Source organism: Lathamus discolor, chromosome 6 (genome assembly GCF_037157495.1).
Source record: "Lathamus discolor isolate bLatDis1 chromosome 6, bLatDis1.hap1, whole genome shotgun sequence".
Classification (NCBI taxonomy): Eukaryota; Metazoa; Chordata; class Aves; order Psittaciformes; family Psittacidae; genus Lathamus; species Lathamus discolor.
The window spans coordinates 21,863,439-21,882,538 of NC_088889.1; the positions used below are offsets into that span (position 1 = coordinate 21,863,439).

Genomic DNA, 19,100 nt, shown 5'->3' on the forward strand with positions numbered 1-19,100 from the left:
GAACCATCCTTTTTTCTTGTCGAGGGGAGATGGTTGACCTGTCTGGAGAACCCTGTTTCTTTTTATCTTGTTGCTTTCTCTTTGATCTGTTTAGGAGTTCAGACCTCTTGGCGAAACTCGCACAAGACTCACAGGAACATACAAGCCTCCCTACAGCATTATGGTACTCTCCATAGAGAAAGATTAATTTGTAAAAATAATAATATAAATGTCAAGATTTAAGTGTAAGAATTATGTTTGAGGGAGTTGGGGTATGTAGAGTAGAGATTTAATCACACCCAAGGGCTGAAAAAAGCTACTCAGAGAAATCATTCCACTAAACGGAAAAACTGTTGGAATATTTGCTTTTGAAGTATTTCTCAAAACCCCCCAGGTGAATGCCAGTTGGCATTGTGTCTTCCCTCCCCTCTGTACATTCTTCTGCAGCCCTTCTGATAGAGCAGTAGCATGCCTTCCAGTATTGCACTAAGTGGGATGACAAACCGCACCTAACAGTTGTGCCTTGGGGAGAGGATGAAAGAGAAAAGAAACTTTCTGCAGTGCTATGTTTTGTATACTTTTTGGTCATAAAAATGAGTCTTGCTCTTGCAAGGGAAGGTGTGTAATTGCCTGTAGTACTTGTGGAAGTTCATTCTTCATTCTTACACAAGCCCTGATGGATCTGTGGTGTCAATTTGTGACCTTCATTCTTTCTCTTAAGGTTCTTCTGTGTATGCTGGGTTCAGCCCATTGCATGTTCAGGATAAAGTCTTAGAGCTTAAGGTGTCTTGGGATTCTGTTGAAAGAGCCAACAGAAATAGCAATAAATAGTTTTAGTATGCTCACAGTATTCAGTACTGCTGAAGAGACATACTCTGTATCCTGGGACCTTGTCTGTGTCTGACTTGCAGTAAGCAGTAACCTTGATTTCTGTGAGCCTGGGTGTGTGGGCCGAGTCCTTCTGTGCTCTGACTTCGCCATGGAGACACCATGGTGCTGCACCTGGCTTTGTTCCCAACTTTGTTGAAACTTTGGATTTCCCAAGTGCTGCTTGCTAACCTCAGTCAATCTTGTTAATGCTGCTGCTTTGTGGGCATGTACCAGACAGGTGTGTGATGCAAGCTGTGCAGTTTATTGTGCTGTATTGATTCAAATTCTGCATCAGAAATATCTTGTCCTCTGTAAGTTATAAATAAATGAATAGAATTGTTAATTACTTTTTAAAATCATACTGATGTGACCCGTGCTATTGCTTTATAGGTGCATTACAATACCAAGTATCTTTGAAGTTATGTATGACAAATCTTCTGTGTTGGTTTTTGTTGTTGGGTTTTTTTCAATCCAATTTTAATGATGCAGCAGTCTCTGCACAGGCTTTTTCATATCGGTGTTTTGTTTCAGGTGACATGGTTGGTGTTTTTTGTTTCAGAAATTAAAACAGTGTTCATTGAATGAAGCTTTATTATCTATCTAAAAATGAAGTGGTCCAGTACTGCTATAGAAGAGGGGTAGCTCTGGGTTTGTTGTTTTTTTTTTTTACCGCTGGTTCTTTTTCAGCCAGAGATTTTAATCAGACCCTCTGTAAGCTGCAGTGGAACTTGTTAGCATGACTAAAGAGGTAATGAGAAATATTAGACAATTGATGGTGGTGATTAGCATTTGGCTGAAATACTAGTGGCAACTTAAACTGTGGTTTTATGGTGGTATTGGTGTTGTTTTCCTGAATGGCACAGCAAAATTAATGATGAAAGGACAGTTTCTTTCCTTCCTCTTTTAAATGAGGGTCATGACCTAGGGTAGCAAAGAAGAAAGTATGCTGGTAGGCGTATTTGGTTGCCTTGGGTTTGATTTTAAGATTCATTTTCTCCTTCTACTTACTATAGTTGTGTTTGCTTCTCTCCCTGCTGTGAGGTACAAGGTGAGAACCCTAAATCCTGCCAAAGTCAATGGGTGAAATGTCTCAGAGAGATTTTATATGGGGTTGTCATTAGCAGTACCAAATTCTTTGGGCTGCTATACTAGTAAGTGGTCAGGGGAATCACAAGTTGTGGGAATATGATTTGGACCAAAGCAGTGTTTGCCCAGTATGTATCATTTGGAGAGCCCTCTTCTTAAGGGTTTGAAAGGATATTTTGACTCATGAGTGCACAGGATGAGTACAGGAAGGACTGCAAGAATATCAAGTGAGATTTCTCATCTGCTGTGGGATGTTGGATTTACAATGGGTACTCTGTATTGAATCTCGCTCTATCTTGAAACAGCTACTACAAATATAATTGATCTAGGTGTGTTACGATGGCTGCAGAATTATTTACCCTGTCTGTCATATCACTGGTCTGAAATTTCGCATTCAGACCCTTTATCTTGGTAACTGTGGTCAAAAGAAGCAGCTGCCAGTGGACCACGAAAGATTAAAACAGGTTTCCTGGTCATGTTCTTAAGCCTTTGGGTCTCTTAAAAAAAAAAAAAAAAAGGTTTATTTATTTTTCTTACAGTTAGCTGCATCTCAGTAAAAATTAGCTGTTCGGAAAATGTTGTCTTTAGTAACCTGGGAGTGTAAGTGCCATTTTCCAAAGGAATTTGCAGGAATCAGTCTCACTGAATTTCACGAAGGCTTTGTCATGTAGCACAGCAGAAACAGTCTTGTAATCTTAGGACAAATATTCCAGTTTTAATCCCACCACAGAATATGGCATTAATCAGTAAAGGCGTTTAGATGATGCTTGGGGTTTCTGGCATTTACCTGAAATGACAGTTGTTCTGAGTAAAGTCTGAATTCAGCAATTCCATCTTTCCAGTGAGTGCCTTAAAAGTGAAGGTTATTGAATGCAACAAAGTGCGTTCTTGAATCTTTTGGAATTTTGTAAGAATTATTATAAATTGGAGCAGGGATATGAGTCTGTGTCTCTTGTTCCCTAGGTTCATTTACTACTGAACTACAAAGGCCTTGTTTTTTTTTTCTTTCTAACTCAATGAATATGAAACAATTTATACAAATAAGGAAAACGCCAGAAAAAAAAATGAAACACAGAACACACAGGAGTTCTTAGCAGCCCTCTGGCTGAGGTGTTTCCCTGGCTTTTATTTTCTGAGCTGGAGACAGCAGATGTGCCTCCTATATCTGTATTTCTCAGGCTCTTAGGCTCTTCAGGGAATTTTATTTTTCATTTCTCTTAATGTTCACTGGACATGTGATGTGTACAATAAAGTAAAAAAAAAAAAAAAAAAAAAAAAAATCCATGCTACTCTTCCACAGGGATGTGCTTTTAATGCTAGTATCACTTTTGCTTGTCCTCATACAGAATTCAGAAGACAAAATGTTACAATTCCTGATCACATTTTACCCAGGAGACATGTATCAATAGCTTCTAGCTTTTGATCTTCTTCAAAGATATGTGTATTGATTCAGCTGAATATCATCAAGTCTAGTATGTCCTTAATTATTTGGGAGATCATAGTTGTAGAATTTGGGACATGAAATTACAGGTACAGCTGTCCCCTGTTTTGTGTGGCACATACATTTATGCAGTGGCAACATAAGTGGCAACAGAAGAGCTTTTTTGTGCTGAGTTGGCTTAGTCACTAGGTGACATCTTTAGTGTGGCTCAGTGTGTGGTGGCAGAAATGTTTATGCTGTTTGCATGCAGGAGACCATGCAGAAAGCAGGAAAAGAGAAGTGATATTATTTGATGAAAGTGCTCATCTAGGTCAGATTAAGCAGAAAATATGGCAGAAGAAATCTTGGTGGTTTAAATTTCCTGAGTACTTGTCCCTTTAATAGTAATTTTGCAGGGAGTTTTTTTTCTTCAACCATAACAGAAAAATACTGGGAAAAGATTGCAAGGAAAGGCCTTCACTTTGCAGGTTTTCAGCACGTATGGATTTAAGTAGCCGTGTGAGATGTGCAATGCATCTGTCTGAAAGTACAGTAGTTATTTGCAGGAGAGTATTCTGCTGTCACGTCAGCTGAATGCACAGTTTGCAAATGATATTATCTCTGTTAAAACGTCTTTCATTATTAGAAATATATTCCTTAACTATGACCGGTTGAGCTTTCAGATTTCATGTTTTACTGTAACTTTGTGGAGAAATCAGTGTTAGTAATTTCGTAAATATGGAAAGAGTGTGTTCCTTTTATCCCTGCAAAATAAGAAAGTGTGTCACAGACATCAAAGGGCAAATAGAGTTTAGTGATAATGGGAAATACATCTAGCGAAAGTCAATGATATGACAGGAATTTAAGTAAAAGAAAGAGCAGTTGAACACTTGCTTTAAATTTTGTCATTTATATGTAGTAACGCCAGAGTCTCAAAACTTTTAACTATTGGTAATTAGTTCCTTTCATCAGAATTGGAGTTAACTTAGTACTAGGAAAGCCCCATCTGTAGCTCAGCATATAACCTTAAATTATATGCTGACCTGTCAGTACTATGATGTGAGAAAAGTCATAGATTTGACCTTTGTGCATATCGTGTTTCTTAACTCAAGCACCCTATCTTTATTCTTTGTAGTATAGATTTCAGTGTGCTTCTATGTATTTGCCTTGGAATAAAGTGTTTTATATGTGTACACAATTATTCTTAATAATGATGTATATTAAAAAGAGAAGGCGAGAAAAGAGATTTGACTTAATTTAGTGTACTTATATATGCTTAATTCTCATGTTTTATAAATTTCCTTCAAAGGTAAGTGATCTTACTGATAGTTGAATGCCAGGCTAAACTGCAACAACTCCATTGTTGAAAAGTACACACAAAAACCGAACTGCAGTCTGAAAAGTAAACTTCCAGAGGATTATATGAGAAAGTTTACTTACACATCAGGTATCTTAGTTGTAATTGTTTTGGCAGTTGATGTACATAATATGAATAGAGTGGCTTGGCCCAGTTTTGCATTAACAGTTGAATAAATTAATGCTTTCTCCATTGTTTATTTTACCTCCTAAAGTGTGAAAAAATTGCACCTTTGAACAGTAAACTCTATTGCCATAACCATCTGTTTGCAGTTTCATTACAAACTCCTACCAGAATAACCTTCACTTTGAAGAGAAAATCGATATGGGTGGTAAAAATTACAGTCTATGACTGTAGATTTTATGTCTCTTGAGGTATCTCTGGTGTGGTCTCCACTGGTATAAATTACGATTTCTTCAAGAAGTACCTTTATGTCTTCCAGTTATTGTCAGATAAAAGTCACGTCTATCTTAGAGTTTGGTATCACGTAGAGCTGAGCACGTCTGTCTCTTGATTCAGATCCTTATACATAAAATGTGTATAGTGGAGCCCAGTGGAAATTTGCCCAGGCCAGAACTGTTGTGTCAGCTGGAACCGGCATGTTATTCTTTAGTGCATAGGATAATTTGTCCCCATAAGCTTAGTCTTCTTAAATTATTAATATTTCAAATTAGCAGCAATATTCTAGCTTCAGCTGGAATGTTCAATTTTAATGTTGAAAAGTCATCAGTTTGTGTATTTTTGAATGCAGGTTCCACAAAGGCACTAAACCCAGTAATTTCTAACTCAAACATTTGCAAATGGGAAGTTAAAAACTGCAAAATGACATTATTTGTAATCATGATGCTTGTAAAATAAACATTCTGGATAGTTCAGTGATGAAATCTTACAAGCTTTGTTTAAAAAACAAACACTCCCCCCCTTCCTCTTAAGCTTAAACAGTGGCTTGTTTAAAAAAACAGTAAAATTCCATAACACTTAAAACTCTTTTGAAGTAGTTCTTCAACATCAGCAAGTAATTGTGCAAATTGCTTTTGAAGATGAGGCTTCATTTACTCCAGCGTGTGCAGTCTGATGGAGTGGATTAGTGGGTGTGGGCTGAAATTGTAATTTCGGCTTTTTTGTGTTCATTTATCTTTCTCTGGAGCAGTCCTTATCACGTACATCACTATTTTTGAGTAGTTTTGAGTAGACCAGGGCTGTCTTGTTTAATAGTCATTGGTGAAAACTTGGTAGGTATAAAATGGCATTACATGAATGTTGACTACAAAAAATCTGTATTTTTTTTTTAAATCAGGTTTTACTGTAGAGCATTTTTTTCCTTATCACATCAGTTCCCAGAACCAGCTTGCTGTGTAGTTACACAAATGCCAGTCATAAAGGTAAAGCAGAACTGTGCAGTTGGGGTGGAACAAGGGGCTGGCTGGATTTTGACTGATTTACACTGTTGCAGGACTGCACCTTAAGATTGAGTGACTTTTAACACCAACCCCTTCCCCTTGCATTTAAATTAGTAGTTACATAATTTGATAGCCAAGCATAAGAGTTACCTAATACTGATGTATACTATACATTAAGAAGGGAAGGGGCAGGTGATGAACTAAAGCAAATTTGAATTTTCTTGATTTATTTTTCTTTAAACTGAGTTGCATGGGTTTATGCCAGCTGAAAGTGCTTCCTTTCATTTTGAAGGATAGGTAATACTTTCTATGAAATCTGTAATTACGTGGAAAGAAAACAGCTTTCTTCCTGCTTACCACAAATCAAACCTTTAAAGCTGACAAAAAAGCCTATGATAAGTCATTATTTCAGACAGATTTTTGGTGCAAAATAGTCCCTTCAGGAAAGCATTTTTATTTTACATGAAAAAGCTGAATATTAATTGTCCTTGAATTCTTGACTGCTCCTTTGCATTGTTTTTTTGTGGATGAAGAGTTTTAGATACAGCATGGCAGTTCTCTACTTTCTGTAAACAAAAAACCCCCACTCCACTAGTTTATTAATCCAATAAAAATATCCAGCAGGAAGCAATGAAGCTTTTTAAGCATGTGGAACAGGTATTTTATTTTATTCTTATTTGGAAAACGTCACAAGTCCAAGCTTGCTGTAGCTGTCTTTCTCTGTTTGATTTCCATTCTCCATACAGGTTTCACAGTATCATGTTGGCTACTAATGCTTTGTATCTTCAAAAAAAAAAAAGTGGATTTTAGGGGGTCAAAGTGCTGGTTTATTTTTCTAATTTATTAGCATAATTTTTGTATATGACATAGTGCTTAAAATTATTACGAAAAATACCCAAGATAGTGCAAGGTAATTTGGTCACTAAATGTACAATAGGAAAGTGGAGAGTATAGTGTTCAGTCCGGAGTTTGTCCTGGAAGTACAGCTTCTGTGGGCACGTCATTGAGGACACTGGCAACATTATGTATTGATTGCATATAACAATGAGTATAGCATTAATAATTCAGCTGGCAAGAAATGGTTTATATTAGGTTATAAATTCTCATCTGTTTCCACTGAAAACTGCTACAGGTTGGCATCAGATTCCATTAAGCTGGAAAAAGAAATGTAACAAGGAAATTTCAGCTGATAGGAGCACTTACTCTGTAGCAGGTGGAGAAAGGAAGGGAAAATTTCATTTATAGGAGGATGAGAGCTTAACTTTTAGTGTTCAGTATCTCCTGTCTTGCTGGCAGAGTCCACTCTGTTTAGCCCAAGAACTGTGACTCTAGGAGAAGCAGCAGCTAATGCACGTCTTCAGGGCATATTTTCACATTGTAGGATCATATATTTTAAGTACTGAATTAATGAGTTGCTTTTATTGTGAATTTACCTCTTGGCAGCTTTTATTTGCAATAAAAAGGAGACTGTGACTGAAAAGCATTAAGCTAAGACTACTTCCGCAATTGAAAGTGGAAGGAGGCTGCAGGAGCTGGTTATATTGGTGTAGATCTTTGTCCGTCTTCATGAGTCAGTTACTTGAGTCTCCAGACATGCTGCTCATCTGGATTAACTTGGTGAAACCCCATCTAATAAAAGTTTGGTGTTCTCTTGCCATGTGGCCTTGGACAGCAAGTAGACATCTCAACAAGAGAATGTACAGTGAACTTCCAGATAGAGACGTTGATGAGCACATTGATGTTAAACTGTGTAGATAAATTTATAGAAGATGGATGGAATGTGAAAATAAGTGCAATAGAAAACCAAGTTGTACATATTTTTGAAGAAAAACATACCCTTGTAATTTTATTTTATTTTATTTTTTTTTTTTTAACAGAAAAAAGCAAAATGGGATTATTCCTGCAGGGAGTTTTACTGTTTTCTTACATGTAAATCATTAAACAGGGACTGCGCACTTGCTTGGCTTTGCTGACTTTGGTTTAAGACCGTTATTTGCCAGTTAATTCTTCCCTGTTTTTGTTTACCTGTAATGTTAGTATTTTATTGAATGAAGAATGGTCATAATCCCTTTGCATTGAGGACGTTAACCACTTTTGTGTCTTAGTGTGGAAGTAGAGGAAATGGAGCAATGAGGACAGGGGTATTTTTACGTTATAATTGCTTCAGCTTCTCGAGTTGGATTTTTTCACGAACATGGAACATTTACCTCTTGGATGACTGCTTTAAACCCACTCCAACTAGTGGGATCATGACTGTTGTTTGTCGTTTTAACCCACATAATCCATGCATGTAGTTTATCTATACCGTAATATATTTGTTTTTTCTTAACTGCCACTCTTTGTTTGCACCAACTTTTGTCTGGGCTGTAACTGAATTGTTAGATCATTGAACAGGAACTGCTCCCACTACATGTGTTTAGTTCCTATCACAATGGGTCGCCAAACATCATGTTGTCTCTCCTGTAATGTAAACATTAAGAAGTTAATCATTGTCACAGACAGATTTTTTTTTTCTCTCTCTTTTAGTGGCGTATGTGAAGTTAGTTTGCTTAGTTTGGACATACGTCTTCAGCATTTAAAGTGATCTTTCTGTGTGGACTGTTAACCAGTTTCCTCAAAAATCTAATACAAGGTATCATCACTTTTTACTGAGGTAGTTTTGGCCATTTCAGCTTTGTCTGTTCAAGCAGAAGTTTGCTGTAAATAAACACGGGAGATGACAGGGAAGTGCCTTTAATTCAGTTGGGTGTAAAATTATTAAATACTAAATAAGGCAGGTAAGATAGGAGAAGCTTTAAGTAGATTTTGGGTAAAGATCATTTCTGCTTGAGTCATGTGTTGTCTGTCCAGAGCTCATTGCAAGAAATCACTTAAATCAGTGCAGATCCAACAAAACATCTGATTTGTTGCCTTTGATTAAGTTGGTCTGAGCTCTTAGCAGAGCAACAAGAAATCTGTGACTGTAAATCTGCATGTTGAGGATATATTTTAAACACTCTTGTGTGATGTTGTGAAACAATTATTACATAAAGGAAGCATTTAAAGAAGTTTTGCGAGTGTTCTTGAACCTGTTACAGTAACATGTTTTCAGTTTTCTCTTCAGAATAAAATTTGTGATTAAACTTAAGAACTATAAACCTTTGGTTGCACCTGTTTAGAACATACATGTATGCAGTTTGCAGGTAGGTGTTCCAGAAGCTGTCAGGTACTTGTTTTATACATAAAACAAGCAATGAAAACTTATCTGTGCAGCTGCTGGACTTCAGCACTGGCTCCTTGAAAGGAGACAAATTAGTGCCCAGATAAGCCTTAGCTTTTCTCCTTGGGAAGCCAGCTATGACATACTGCTTCTATATTGTGAGAAATAGTGAATAATTATTTCTCATTCACCATCTCCATGTCATTTGTGACTTTACAGGCTTCTGTTACATCAGCCCTTAGTGTGGCACTGTACCTAGGTTACCTTTAGCTGCATGGCTTGGCCTGCTGCACCACTATCCCTTTCTCTTATCTCAAAGCTCAATAGCATTGTAAAATTGAGGTCTTATTTGCAAGTGGGGCACAACAACTCTAGTTCACTTCCATTATTTATAAACAGCTCCCATTCTTTGGGAGGGTCCTTGGAGATGGCCGTTTTGGAAGGGCCTACATCTGTCTCTGAAATTGTGCTTAAGCACTTATGCCCTCCATTTGAAAAAACTGCATCTACAGAGAAATTGAGAGTCCCAGCAGGGCTGTACACTACAGTCATACTGAGATGGGAGTGGTTTGTTTAAGTTGGTTTTTTTTTGAAGGCCTAGGATAGAATCTGTGTAACACTGAGCTGAGTGTTACTACACATGAACACCCATTTGCCTGATGTATGAGGTGGCCCAAGAACTTCTCTGCTGGCAGACTGTGTATGGGTGCTGCCCTCAGGGAAAAGAGGAAAGCATTCGAGCTGCCCCAAATGAAGAGCAGAAGGCAGCGCCCAGGTAACTTGTGTCAGAGCGCGTGCAGGGTCTGTTGCATGTAGAGCACACCCAGTATCACCAGTGCCACTGAATGTTTCTTCTTACATTGTTAGCATAGCATGTCCTTTCTATCATCTTTATTGGCTAGCCTGGGCTAAGTCTTAGTTCTGAGTTTTAATTTGTAAGCAAAAGTTATCCTTTGTGTAGGTACCCTGACAGCAATTTGACCATGGGTTTTCAGATGTTATATTGTCTAAGGTAGTGAAGGAAAGCAGAGGACAGCAATATATCTGGTGCAGTTATTCTTAAGGCATTTTAGTCAGAGTGTAGGTGGGAAAAAGAATGCTATTTTGATTATAGGCTGCAGGCAAGTCCAACTTATCTGTAACAGACGGTGTGAACAGGCTCCTGCCTGTAATTATGGCAATGAGCAGGTGCAGAAGAAGTCTTAGGAAAATGATTTCAAGGATGCAAGCAGGACAGATCAAGTATGGGTGGCATCATAAACAGCTCTGCTGGTACGTCACATCTGCTGAGCTTGCATCCACTGTCAACACTTCTCCAGCAGAGAGGTTCTTGCAATGTGTGATTGTCCTCGAATCACTTGAACCAAAAGGGATTGAGTTCTCCTTGTGCAGACTGTCAAGCTGGTGGCATAATGTCGTGATCCTGTCTAAGTTGTCAATGCCATGATGAAGTCATCTTGTAGACAAGATGAGCATACATTGTAACATACTGTTGCACATTCAAGTAGAATAGGAGTGGCTATCTGTGCTTGCTTGTCAGAGGAGGACCGTACTAACTTCTATCCTTTTTGGAGGAATTGTCTTTTGACACTCTTCAGCTGCCTTTTGTCAAAGGCTCAGTCGAGTATTGCTGTGTGCTTCCTCAGTTCTTGTATTTTCCTTTTGCCATTAGAGACAGGATTCTAAGAAAGATGGACATCTCATCTGACCTGATGTGGCTTTCTTATGCAATTTGTGCTTATGTAAGTCACCTGTCTTCTGTGTAATATGAAATGAAAGCATCTCATATGCTGCCTCTCCTGGAATACAGCTTTATTAATTTATATGTACTATATGCGCTAGTTCAGCATTGCAACATCACAGAACTTGACCACTGAACACAGAACTGGAGTGTTATTACTTTGTGATTAAAGATTTACCAAATCAAATATGTATTACACAAGGTTGTTGCAGTATCAGAATTGCTATTCTGAACAGATAAAAACTAATATAAAATACTTTTGACATATTAGTCAACTTCACAAGACCCATTTCCAATTTGAAAAATATTTTTTAGTGTTTCTCAAATTCAGTAGTACACTCCTTCCTCCCACCTGTCATCAGTGCTTAGATATTGTAGTGATCAGTCATGCTTATTTCTCTCACTTTACTGAGATGCAGCTCAAAGAAGACATTGAGATGCAATCAAAGAACACTTTGATTGTTCCTTGTTAGACATTAGAGAATAGACTTATATAATAATGAAAATATATTTCATAATATGAAAATATATATGTTTATTAAAATGAAGAGTGTTAAGGATTTGAGAGAGCTTTTGTATTTCACAAAGACAGTTATCTTTTGGGGGGGCAATGTTGACCATTGATACCTTTTATTCTTTCCAACTATCTGTAACTATATGGCATTGTCAAAGGCAAGAATATATGGAGTGGAACACTTTAACAAGTAATCATGGCTGCTTCACTTTTAAAAGCATGAATTTTGAGCAGTTTCAGAAGTTTATATTTTTGTCTCAAAGATAAGATAGAGATATTACATACAGCTTGATATAGTTGGTTAGAAACTGGTTAGAATTAATGTTCTGTAAAGTATGCAAAGCAGCATAAGAACCATTGGTAACTGTTTACATGCTATTAATAATTAGCAACCTTCATACTAGTCTGTTAGGAAAGAACCACACACTGGGTACAATAGAAACTCAGCTCCATACGGTTGCGTTCAAATTACATTTGACTTGGACAATGGAGCATGAATGGAACTCATTTGAGTTTTTGCCACTGTAAACAACGAGATCTTGGAATGTTTCATTTGTTTATTGATTTATTTATTTGGACAGGTGCAGGTTGATGGTATGAAATAATTTTTTTATTCAAATATAGGCAGAAAATAGCTTAACTGACATTGTCCAGTCAGTGTATGATGATAACCAACATCTTGTTTGGATGGACTGAAATTAATTTAGCCTGTAGCTGGTTTTGAATTTGGCTCTTAAACTAATCAAACATGCTCTAGAGAAAGTGCTTCATGTGCTGTCCAGCCTCTTAGAAAGTACAGGATTTATTTTTTGATTATGTTCTTTTTAGGTACTAAGTTCCTCCTTTCACTTTCTGTTAAAAGTTATGTGCACGTCTGTAAAGTATATTCTGTTAATGCTAATGGAGCTCATCCTTGAGAAGAGGTCATTCAAATCTGATGGATCCCATCTGGATGAGGATGATTCTCTAGGGTGTAATTTTCCTCAGCTATTTGAAACCCTTTCATAAGTGCTCCAAAGCAATAAGGTTCTATAATTTGCAAAATGATAGCAGGAGGAAAGAGGCAGGAAGACTGTTGGTGGGATCATACGTTAGGAAGTAGTATCACAGGACTAATAGCATAAATTAATGCAAGAAGAGCTTTGATTCAGGCTGTTTTATCTTTTCCATCAGCTGGACAACTGCATTTCTCCCAAATGAGCGCTATAAAGGGAGAATGGATGATGGTAGCACATCTTACCATTTGGGGTAAGGAACATTTGAAACTAGAGAAATAATACGAAGGTACATGCAGAAGACATTATCCTTGGTCCACATTTTCCCAGACTCCTGTCAAATGGAAAAATGCATAGAAATCTACAAACAAGAGAAAATCTCACAAATACATGTCTTGCAGAAATAAATACATGTCTTTTAGAATACGTATCTTTCAGAAATAAACCTGCAGAAGGACCTTATACATTTAATACCTTAAATTATCTTGCCATACAAGATAATTTGTTGTATCATAGTCCTTTCAGAGTTGTTCCTCTATGTCTCACCAGGTGGAACAGATTGATACACTCAGCTTTATAAACAGTAGCGTTAGTATTTTGGTTCATACTGAGAATTTGCTGTTGTTATTTCTCTTTCTACATTATATTACATTTAAACGGTAACAGGGCTTCTCTTGTAATGCGTATGTTTGATTCCTGTCAATGCTAACAGAAGGTATGCACAGACACCAGTGGAAGAGTAGACTAGAATTTCTCTTGAGGTGGACAACTGTTTATAATTAGAGTTGTGGGAATGAAGAAGAACGCAGCTAGCAAACAAACAGTCACTCTTCCAAAAAGCTTGGTAAACTCATAAAGCTCAGGAGCTTAATCTCTGAACCAGAGTGCTTGTTATCTAATCCCCACCAGCTGTTGTGTACTTGGTAGCCATGACATCTGTAATAGAGCTGAAGGGCCTGTCTATATTGCTTGGCACCTTTACTCACCAACTGAACTTAATTCTTCTTTCATTGCTCACATTTACCTGCTTTAAATCATTAACCAGTTGCTTAGGGTTTGATCATCTACTGAACTATACTTCATAATAGAAAGCTTGTGCTGCTTTTCACATTAAGTGTGGTTCAGGTATGTAAGTTTTCAGCAGGTTAGTTTTGCCATGCGAATAAGAGAAAGGTATCAACCGAAAGAATTTCCTCTGGTTGCATACTGATCCTTATATAGACATAAAGCTGACCTAGGAGTGAAATCTCAGTTGTATTTCACGTGAAAAATACTGTCACACTTCTTATAAGCATGGTTAAGAATTTTATATGTATCTCTTAACTGGTGTGTATGAATGAGTATAGATGATCGTAGAAGACAGAATATAAATGTAAGCAACGTACGTGTTCATAACTGTGGAAGAATGCTTGTTTGTAGGGGTCAGTTTAATCTGTGCTATAGTGAATGTCATTCTTTTTTAGGATAGCAGAGGACAGAAATTGGCCCAACTTGAGAAAATAATTCATTTTATGCCTCCCAGTTCTTGGGTGAATGCTGTGGCTTCAAGCCTACTGTTATACAGAATCCTCACCACCACAAGCAGTGCCGGGTAACAGCTGTTGTGTAGAAGAAAGAGTGTGATCTCCTCATGTTAGGCATATCATGGACAAAACCACCATTTTGGGGCCTTGTTAGGGGTTAGAGGGAAGGATGTCTTGTTCCTGGATCCCAGATTAGTTTAGTTAGGATGTAAGTGCTGAGCTGACCTCCTAAGACCATTTCTGGACATGGAAGAATATAGACATACGGGTTATTTTACTGGTTAAAACTTAGCTGCTTAGAGCTTCCTAATACCTGAGTGATTGAATTTGGCATCTGAAGTTGACACTGTAGCCAAAATTGGGCCCAAAGACTGCCCTGGTCTTAAGTTAGCTATCGGCATTATATTGTGGATCTAAAATTTTGAACTGGCCTAAGGCAGTTCTCACCATCTATAATACTTTCTGTCGAAATCCAGACTAATGGTCTCATAAAATAAAAACAGCTATACCAAGTTTTCAAAGAAATGCCTGTTAAATTTTGTTAAATTTTGTTACAGTAATTTTTCACTTGGAATTAATTTTACTGATTTTTTTTTTTTTTTTTTTTTAATTCCCCAGAATGGCACTAAGAAGGTCTGGGATTTTATGAAGGTACATGACAGGTAACAGATGGAACCACATTATTTCTTTCTGTCTTTCTGTTATATTTCATAACTGTATTGTCTTCCATTGGTCAAATCTTGTCAATGTGGAGTTTTTTCCCCCAATTTACTCTTCAATTCTCAGTTATTGCATGATACTTGAGATTGTTCTCCATTTTAGTAGGCATAATTAGCAGACATTTTAAAATCTCCTCATGGTTTACTATGTTTTCAGTCAGTTGTGACTGTGCTTGACTTCAAATATTAGAGTTTTAGTACATGAGGTAGTGTACATTTTAATCATTACATAGAAAGTGGAACTGAAAGTTTGGATTGTATGACGTTTTTTGTTTTGAGTGTGAAGGACTATGCCCCTCACATACATAACCGTGTTGTTATTGGTGCCCTTAAGTGGACTAGTCCCAGTATATGACCAGACTCTCTCACCTGTGAATATACAATCTCAGGTATTGCCCTAATAGAAAGACTATTAAAAAGCAATCTAAAGTTATGGTCATACTGTTTGATTTTATTTTTTCCCTCCACTGGCAATTACTTGGAATAAGGTAGAGATTGTTTTACGTTTGAGTAAATCCTAGTATTATGCTAACTTTTATTTTAATCTGTTCTGTCTTTCCAATTGTATTTCTCCTATCAGGGAAGAAAGTTAACTCCTGACTTCAAAAATCAAGTCATGCAAAATTATAACAACTGGGGTATATATGAAACAGACCCAGAGTTATTGAATATTAAACTATTCATATGTCTTTTTAAAATCTGTAAATTTTTAGTCACTGAAAATTCAGGTACCAGAAAATAAAAATAAAAAGCAAAGGTAACAACTTTTCCATAGAAAAAGCTTTTCTAACTCTATTAATTGTAAAAAAAAATATAGCAAAACACTAATGGCAAAAGAAATTGTGACAACCAGAATGTGTTTAGAGGTGTATTCTTCTTGTACGTGAAGTAAGTAGGTAAAATCAGTTGCGTATTTGGAAATTCTTCTTCGTTGGAACCCTTAAAATCCTTACAGTGAACCTTTTTGTGTGTAGGTATCTAGTATGGACATAAATTGATAGCAACACTTTTATCAGTATAAAAATTATTAAGGTAAACGTTCCATAAAGACTGGGAAAATATTAGATAGATTAAAAATGCTTTTACTGCTTGTGAGTAAGGACAGAAAAGGGAGCGATATTTGAATGCTGAACTTCACACTTGCTTTTGGAGTTTGCCTGGAAGACAGTTCTGTCTTTGCACTTTGTCTGTCCATATGGGCATGTGCCTGAATTTATGATCGCGGATACAAAGGCTGAAATGATAATTGATTTCTGGAAATTGAATATATGCCCATTCAAGCAAGTGAATGCAGCTTCAAATCACAGTGCTAAGAACATGACTTCCAGGTGAAAAATTTGTATTAACTGTTTTTGTTTAAAATTTAGTTTAAACAGTTTAGCTCTGTGATAATGTGTGAATATATGCAACTAACTGAGTGGGGTAAATATTAAAGGATCAGTTTTCCCACTTCTTGGGAACAGTATTTCTGAAGGACTTTTGTGGACATTTTTAAAATAGTTGAGAACATAACTGTATAAAAAGGCTATGGCCACATGTCATGCCAGTCATCTCTGGTCACATAACATTTGTTAGCTTCAGATGTACAACAGCTGTCATCCTAACTTATTAGTGACTACCGTTGAACTGTAGAACGTCTAACACTCTTTTGCAAGTAAATTCAGTGCAACTTCTGACACCAGAGGTGATAATGTGAACTTTGGGTTTACATAATTTTTATTAGTGAATATGAAGCTAATTGTTACCAGATAAATTAGGTTCACAAACCCATGTAATGCATTAAAGCCTACATTTTACTGTGTTTCAACAGGACAGCTGTGATGCTAGTTGTATGGAAAAGTCACATTGCCTATTTGCTGAAAATTATAGAGAACTTCATACTTGGAGGGCTTTTAGAGGTTCATTACTCTTAATGAAGGTTAAAATTTTGAGGAAGAGGAGGGGTTTCCAGGGTATATGTCCTGTTGTCAGGATTTCCTAGTGCTTATGTCTTCTTCAGGATGTAGGTGTTTTCCGTAATGAAGATCCTTTTTCCATAATACTTTTCAAAAGTTTTAAAAACTTCTACTTCTGAAAATGCTGTAACACTGTTAAATGCTCACTAGTTTTTTTACTAAAGCTGCTTTTCCAAATTGAGCATACAAATTGGAATGCCAGATCTGTAAAGTGCACATATGCATGTATTATACATTTATATGTAATTGATATGTATAAAGAATTTAATGATGCTGAATTAAAAACAAACAAACAACAAACTAAGCGTGCTAATCATACAAAACCAGACACTGAGCCTAACTCATGTCTTTCTCTCATATTCTTTCAGCAGCACAATAAATGAGTGCTTAAGACTTGACTTCCTTGCTGCATGACAGGGAGAGATTGTGTGCTGGGTTCCTTTAGGACCTCAGAGTTCTTTTTCATTTCAAATTAGGTCAACACAAGCTAATATTCAATAGATTTGTATCAGAATATAGCAAAAAAAAAAAAATCAGCAAGACAGATGAAGTGATCTTTGTATAGATTTGTCCTTTCCAACTGTTCAGATGAACAGCTGATTAAATTATACAATGACACAAACATAAGGACTGCAGTATTCATGTCATTTGCCTTAAGTGTGAGTCACCTTTTAAAATCTTACTATACATTGCAGTCGGACAAGATCGTTTATCTGTATGCAAGTTGGTGTTGCACTAACATGCTGAAATATCAGAATCTTTATTAGATACTACTGTTTGGTTTTGTTGTTTTGGGTTTTTTTCTTAGTTATTGCAGATCTGGGCTTCAGTGTGTGACTCCTGAGCTTTCTTAAGATAAAGACCGTTCAGAATTAGAGTATCAACCCTGGAGTCACCTCTGGTTTATATATCTTGTAGTTAATGCTGAACAAATAATTGCATACTCTCAATCCCTCCATGCCACTTAAAGACAAAACCAAAGTTTTGTGCAAAATTATTCCTGGTCACACAATAAACTTTTACCAAAGCAAACCTTCAAAACCTGTGCTGTGAAAAGTCAAAAGAAGCAGTATTTCTCACCATGTTTACATTTAAATTGTAACAGAAGCACAAAGGACACAAAGACATACCCAAGTTGAGTAGTTAAGCCCTGGAGCACCTTGCCCAGAGAGGCTGAGGAACCTCTATCCTTGAAGAAATTCAAACCTTGACAAGGCTCTGAGAAATCAGACCTAACGTAGAAGTCAGCTGGATTTTGAGTAGGAGGTTTGATCCGATGATCTCCAGAAGTCTTTTACAACCTGAAGGTTTCTGTGTTTTTAAGCAGATTAAATACTTACTGAATGTTACGGTTCCCATCTGACAACTGTCTAAAATTTGTAAACTAAAATCTGTCAACTTACAAGCCATTTTTCTATTGGAAAATAATGCATTTACTATAATTCTTGTCCTGTGGAGTTACATTTAAGCTAATCTTTCTTTGAACATGCACGTGAACATTACCAGAGCTCATTGCAAGGTTTTATTATATCATTAGAAACAACAGTGGAAATTACTAGAAGTTAATGAATTAAAATAGAAATCGTTGATTCCTGCTTTTCAGTTGAAATTATTGTACAAGTTTATTGTGGTGGTGCTCGGAAGTATTACATATTTCTGGGCTGTTGTGTTAGATAGTGGCATGAAGCAAAAGATGCTTTCTGCAGTTATTTTACTGCTTGCTTTCCTAATTAAGTTTACATTCCTTCTGAATAGTCATTCCTTCTGAATAGTCAGCTGATATGTTTGCTTGATATTAAAAATATCCTGATGAAAATCAAGCAGTGTGCAAGCAATGAAATTTTAAATGGAAAGTGTATGTCAAGATTCTTCTTAGATTTGGATCTATTGGAATTAGTTGGCAATTTGTGGTGATTTGTGGAGCAAAGAGTTGTTAATTTTTTAAGATCACTGCTTTTAAAAATAAACTTGGTCAGAAAGACATTTTCTTTCTAGTGATTGTGGTGATTTTCTGTCAGAAATAGAAACATATCAAATAATACAAAGTAATCATCAATGCCTGTAACAAAAAATTGCTCTCTAAAACCAGACATGCTTTCCAGCTGTATTCTCCCTCATTCTAATTTTGCTCTTCAGTACAGTAAGAGCCTGAAATGTAATACTTAAATTTTACATTTATCTACTTTATAAAGCAATAGGCCAAGTTTGTTTCGGGTTTCAGCAACTCTCCTTAAACAGATTCAAGGCTTTTGAAAGACATAATTTAGGAACAGATGAAGGTCAGTGTACAGTCATGTGCTAGCTTTTGTGCTTTGGGTAATAACGTTGGAGAACAGGAACAT

The 19,100-nt window shown here is 36.6% G+C and overlaps 1 protein-coding gene across 2 annotated transcripts in view; it reads left to right on the forward strand.

Moving 5' to 3' along the window:
* NUDT14 (nudix hydrolase 14) overlaps positions 1–19,100 on the forward strand; it is a 60,380-nt gene that overhangs the window by 13,235 nt on the left and 28,045 nt on the right. Inside the window, exon 2 of one of the 2 annotated variants that reach the window (XM_065685393.1) lies at positions 14,703–14,746. In XM_065685393.1, the coding sequence (XP_065541465.1) occupies positions 14,703–14,746 (44 nt within the window). Of the gene's footprint in view, positions 1–14,702; positions 14,747–19,100 lie in introns of those variants that run through there. The other variant, XM_065685394.1, reaches the window with a different exon arrangement.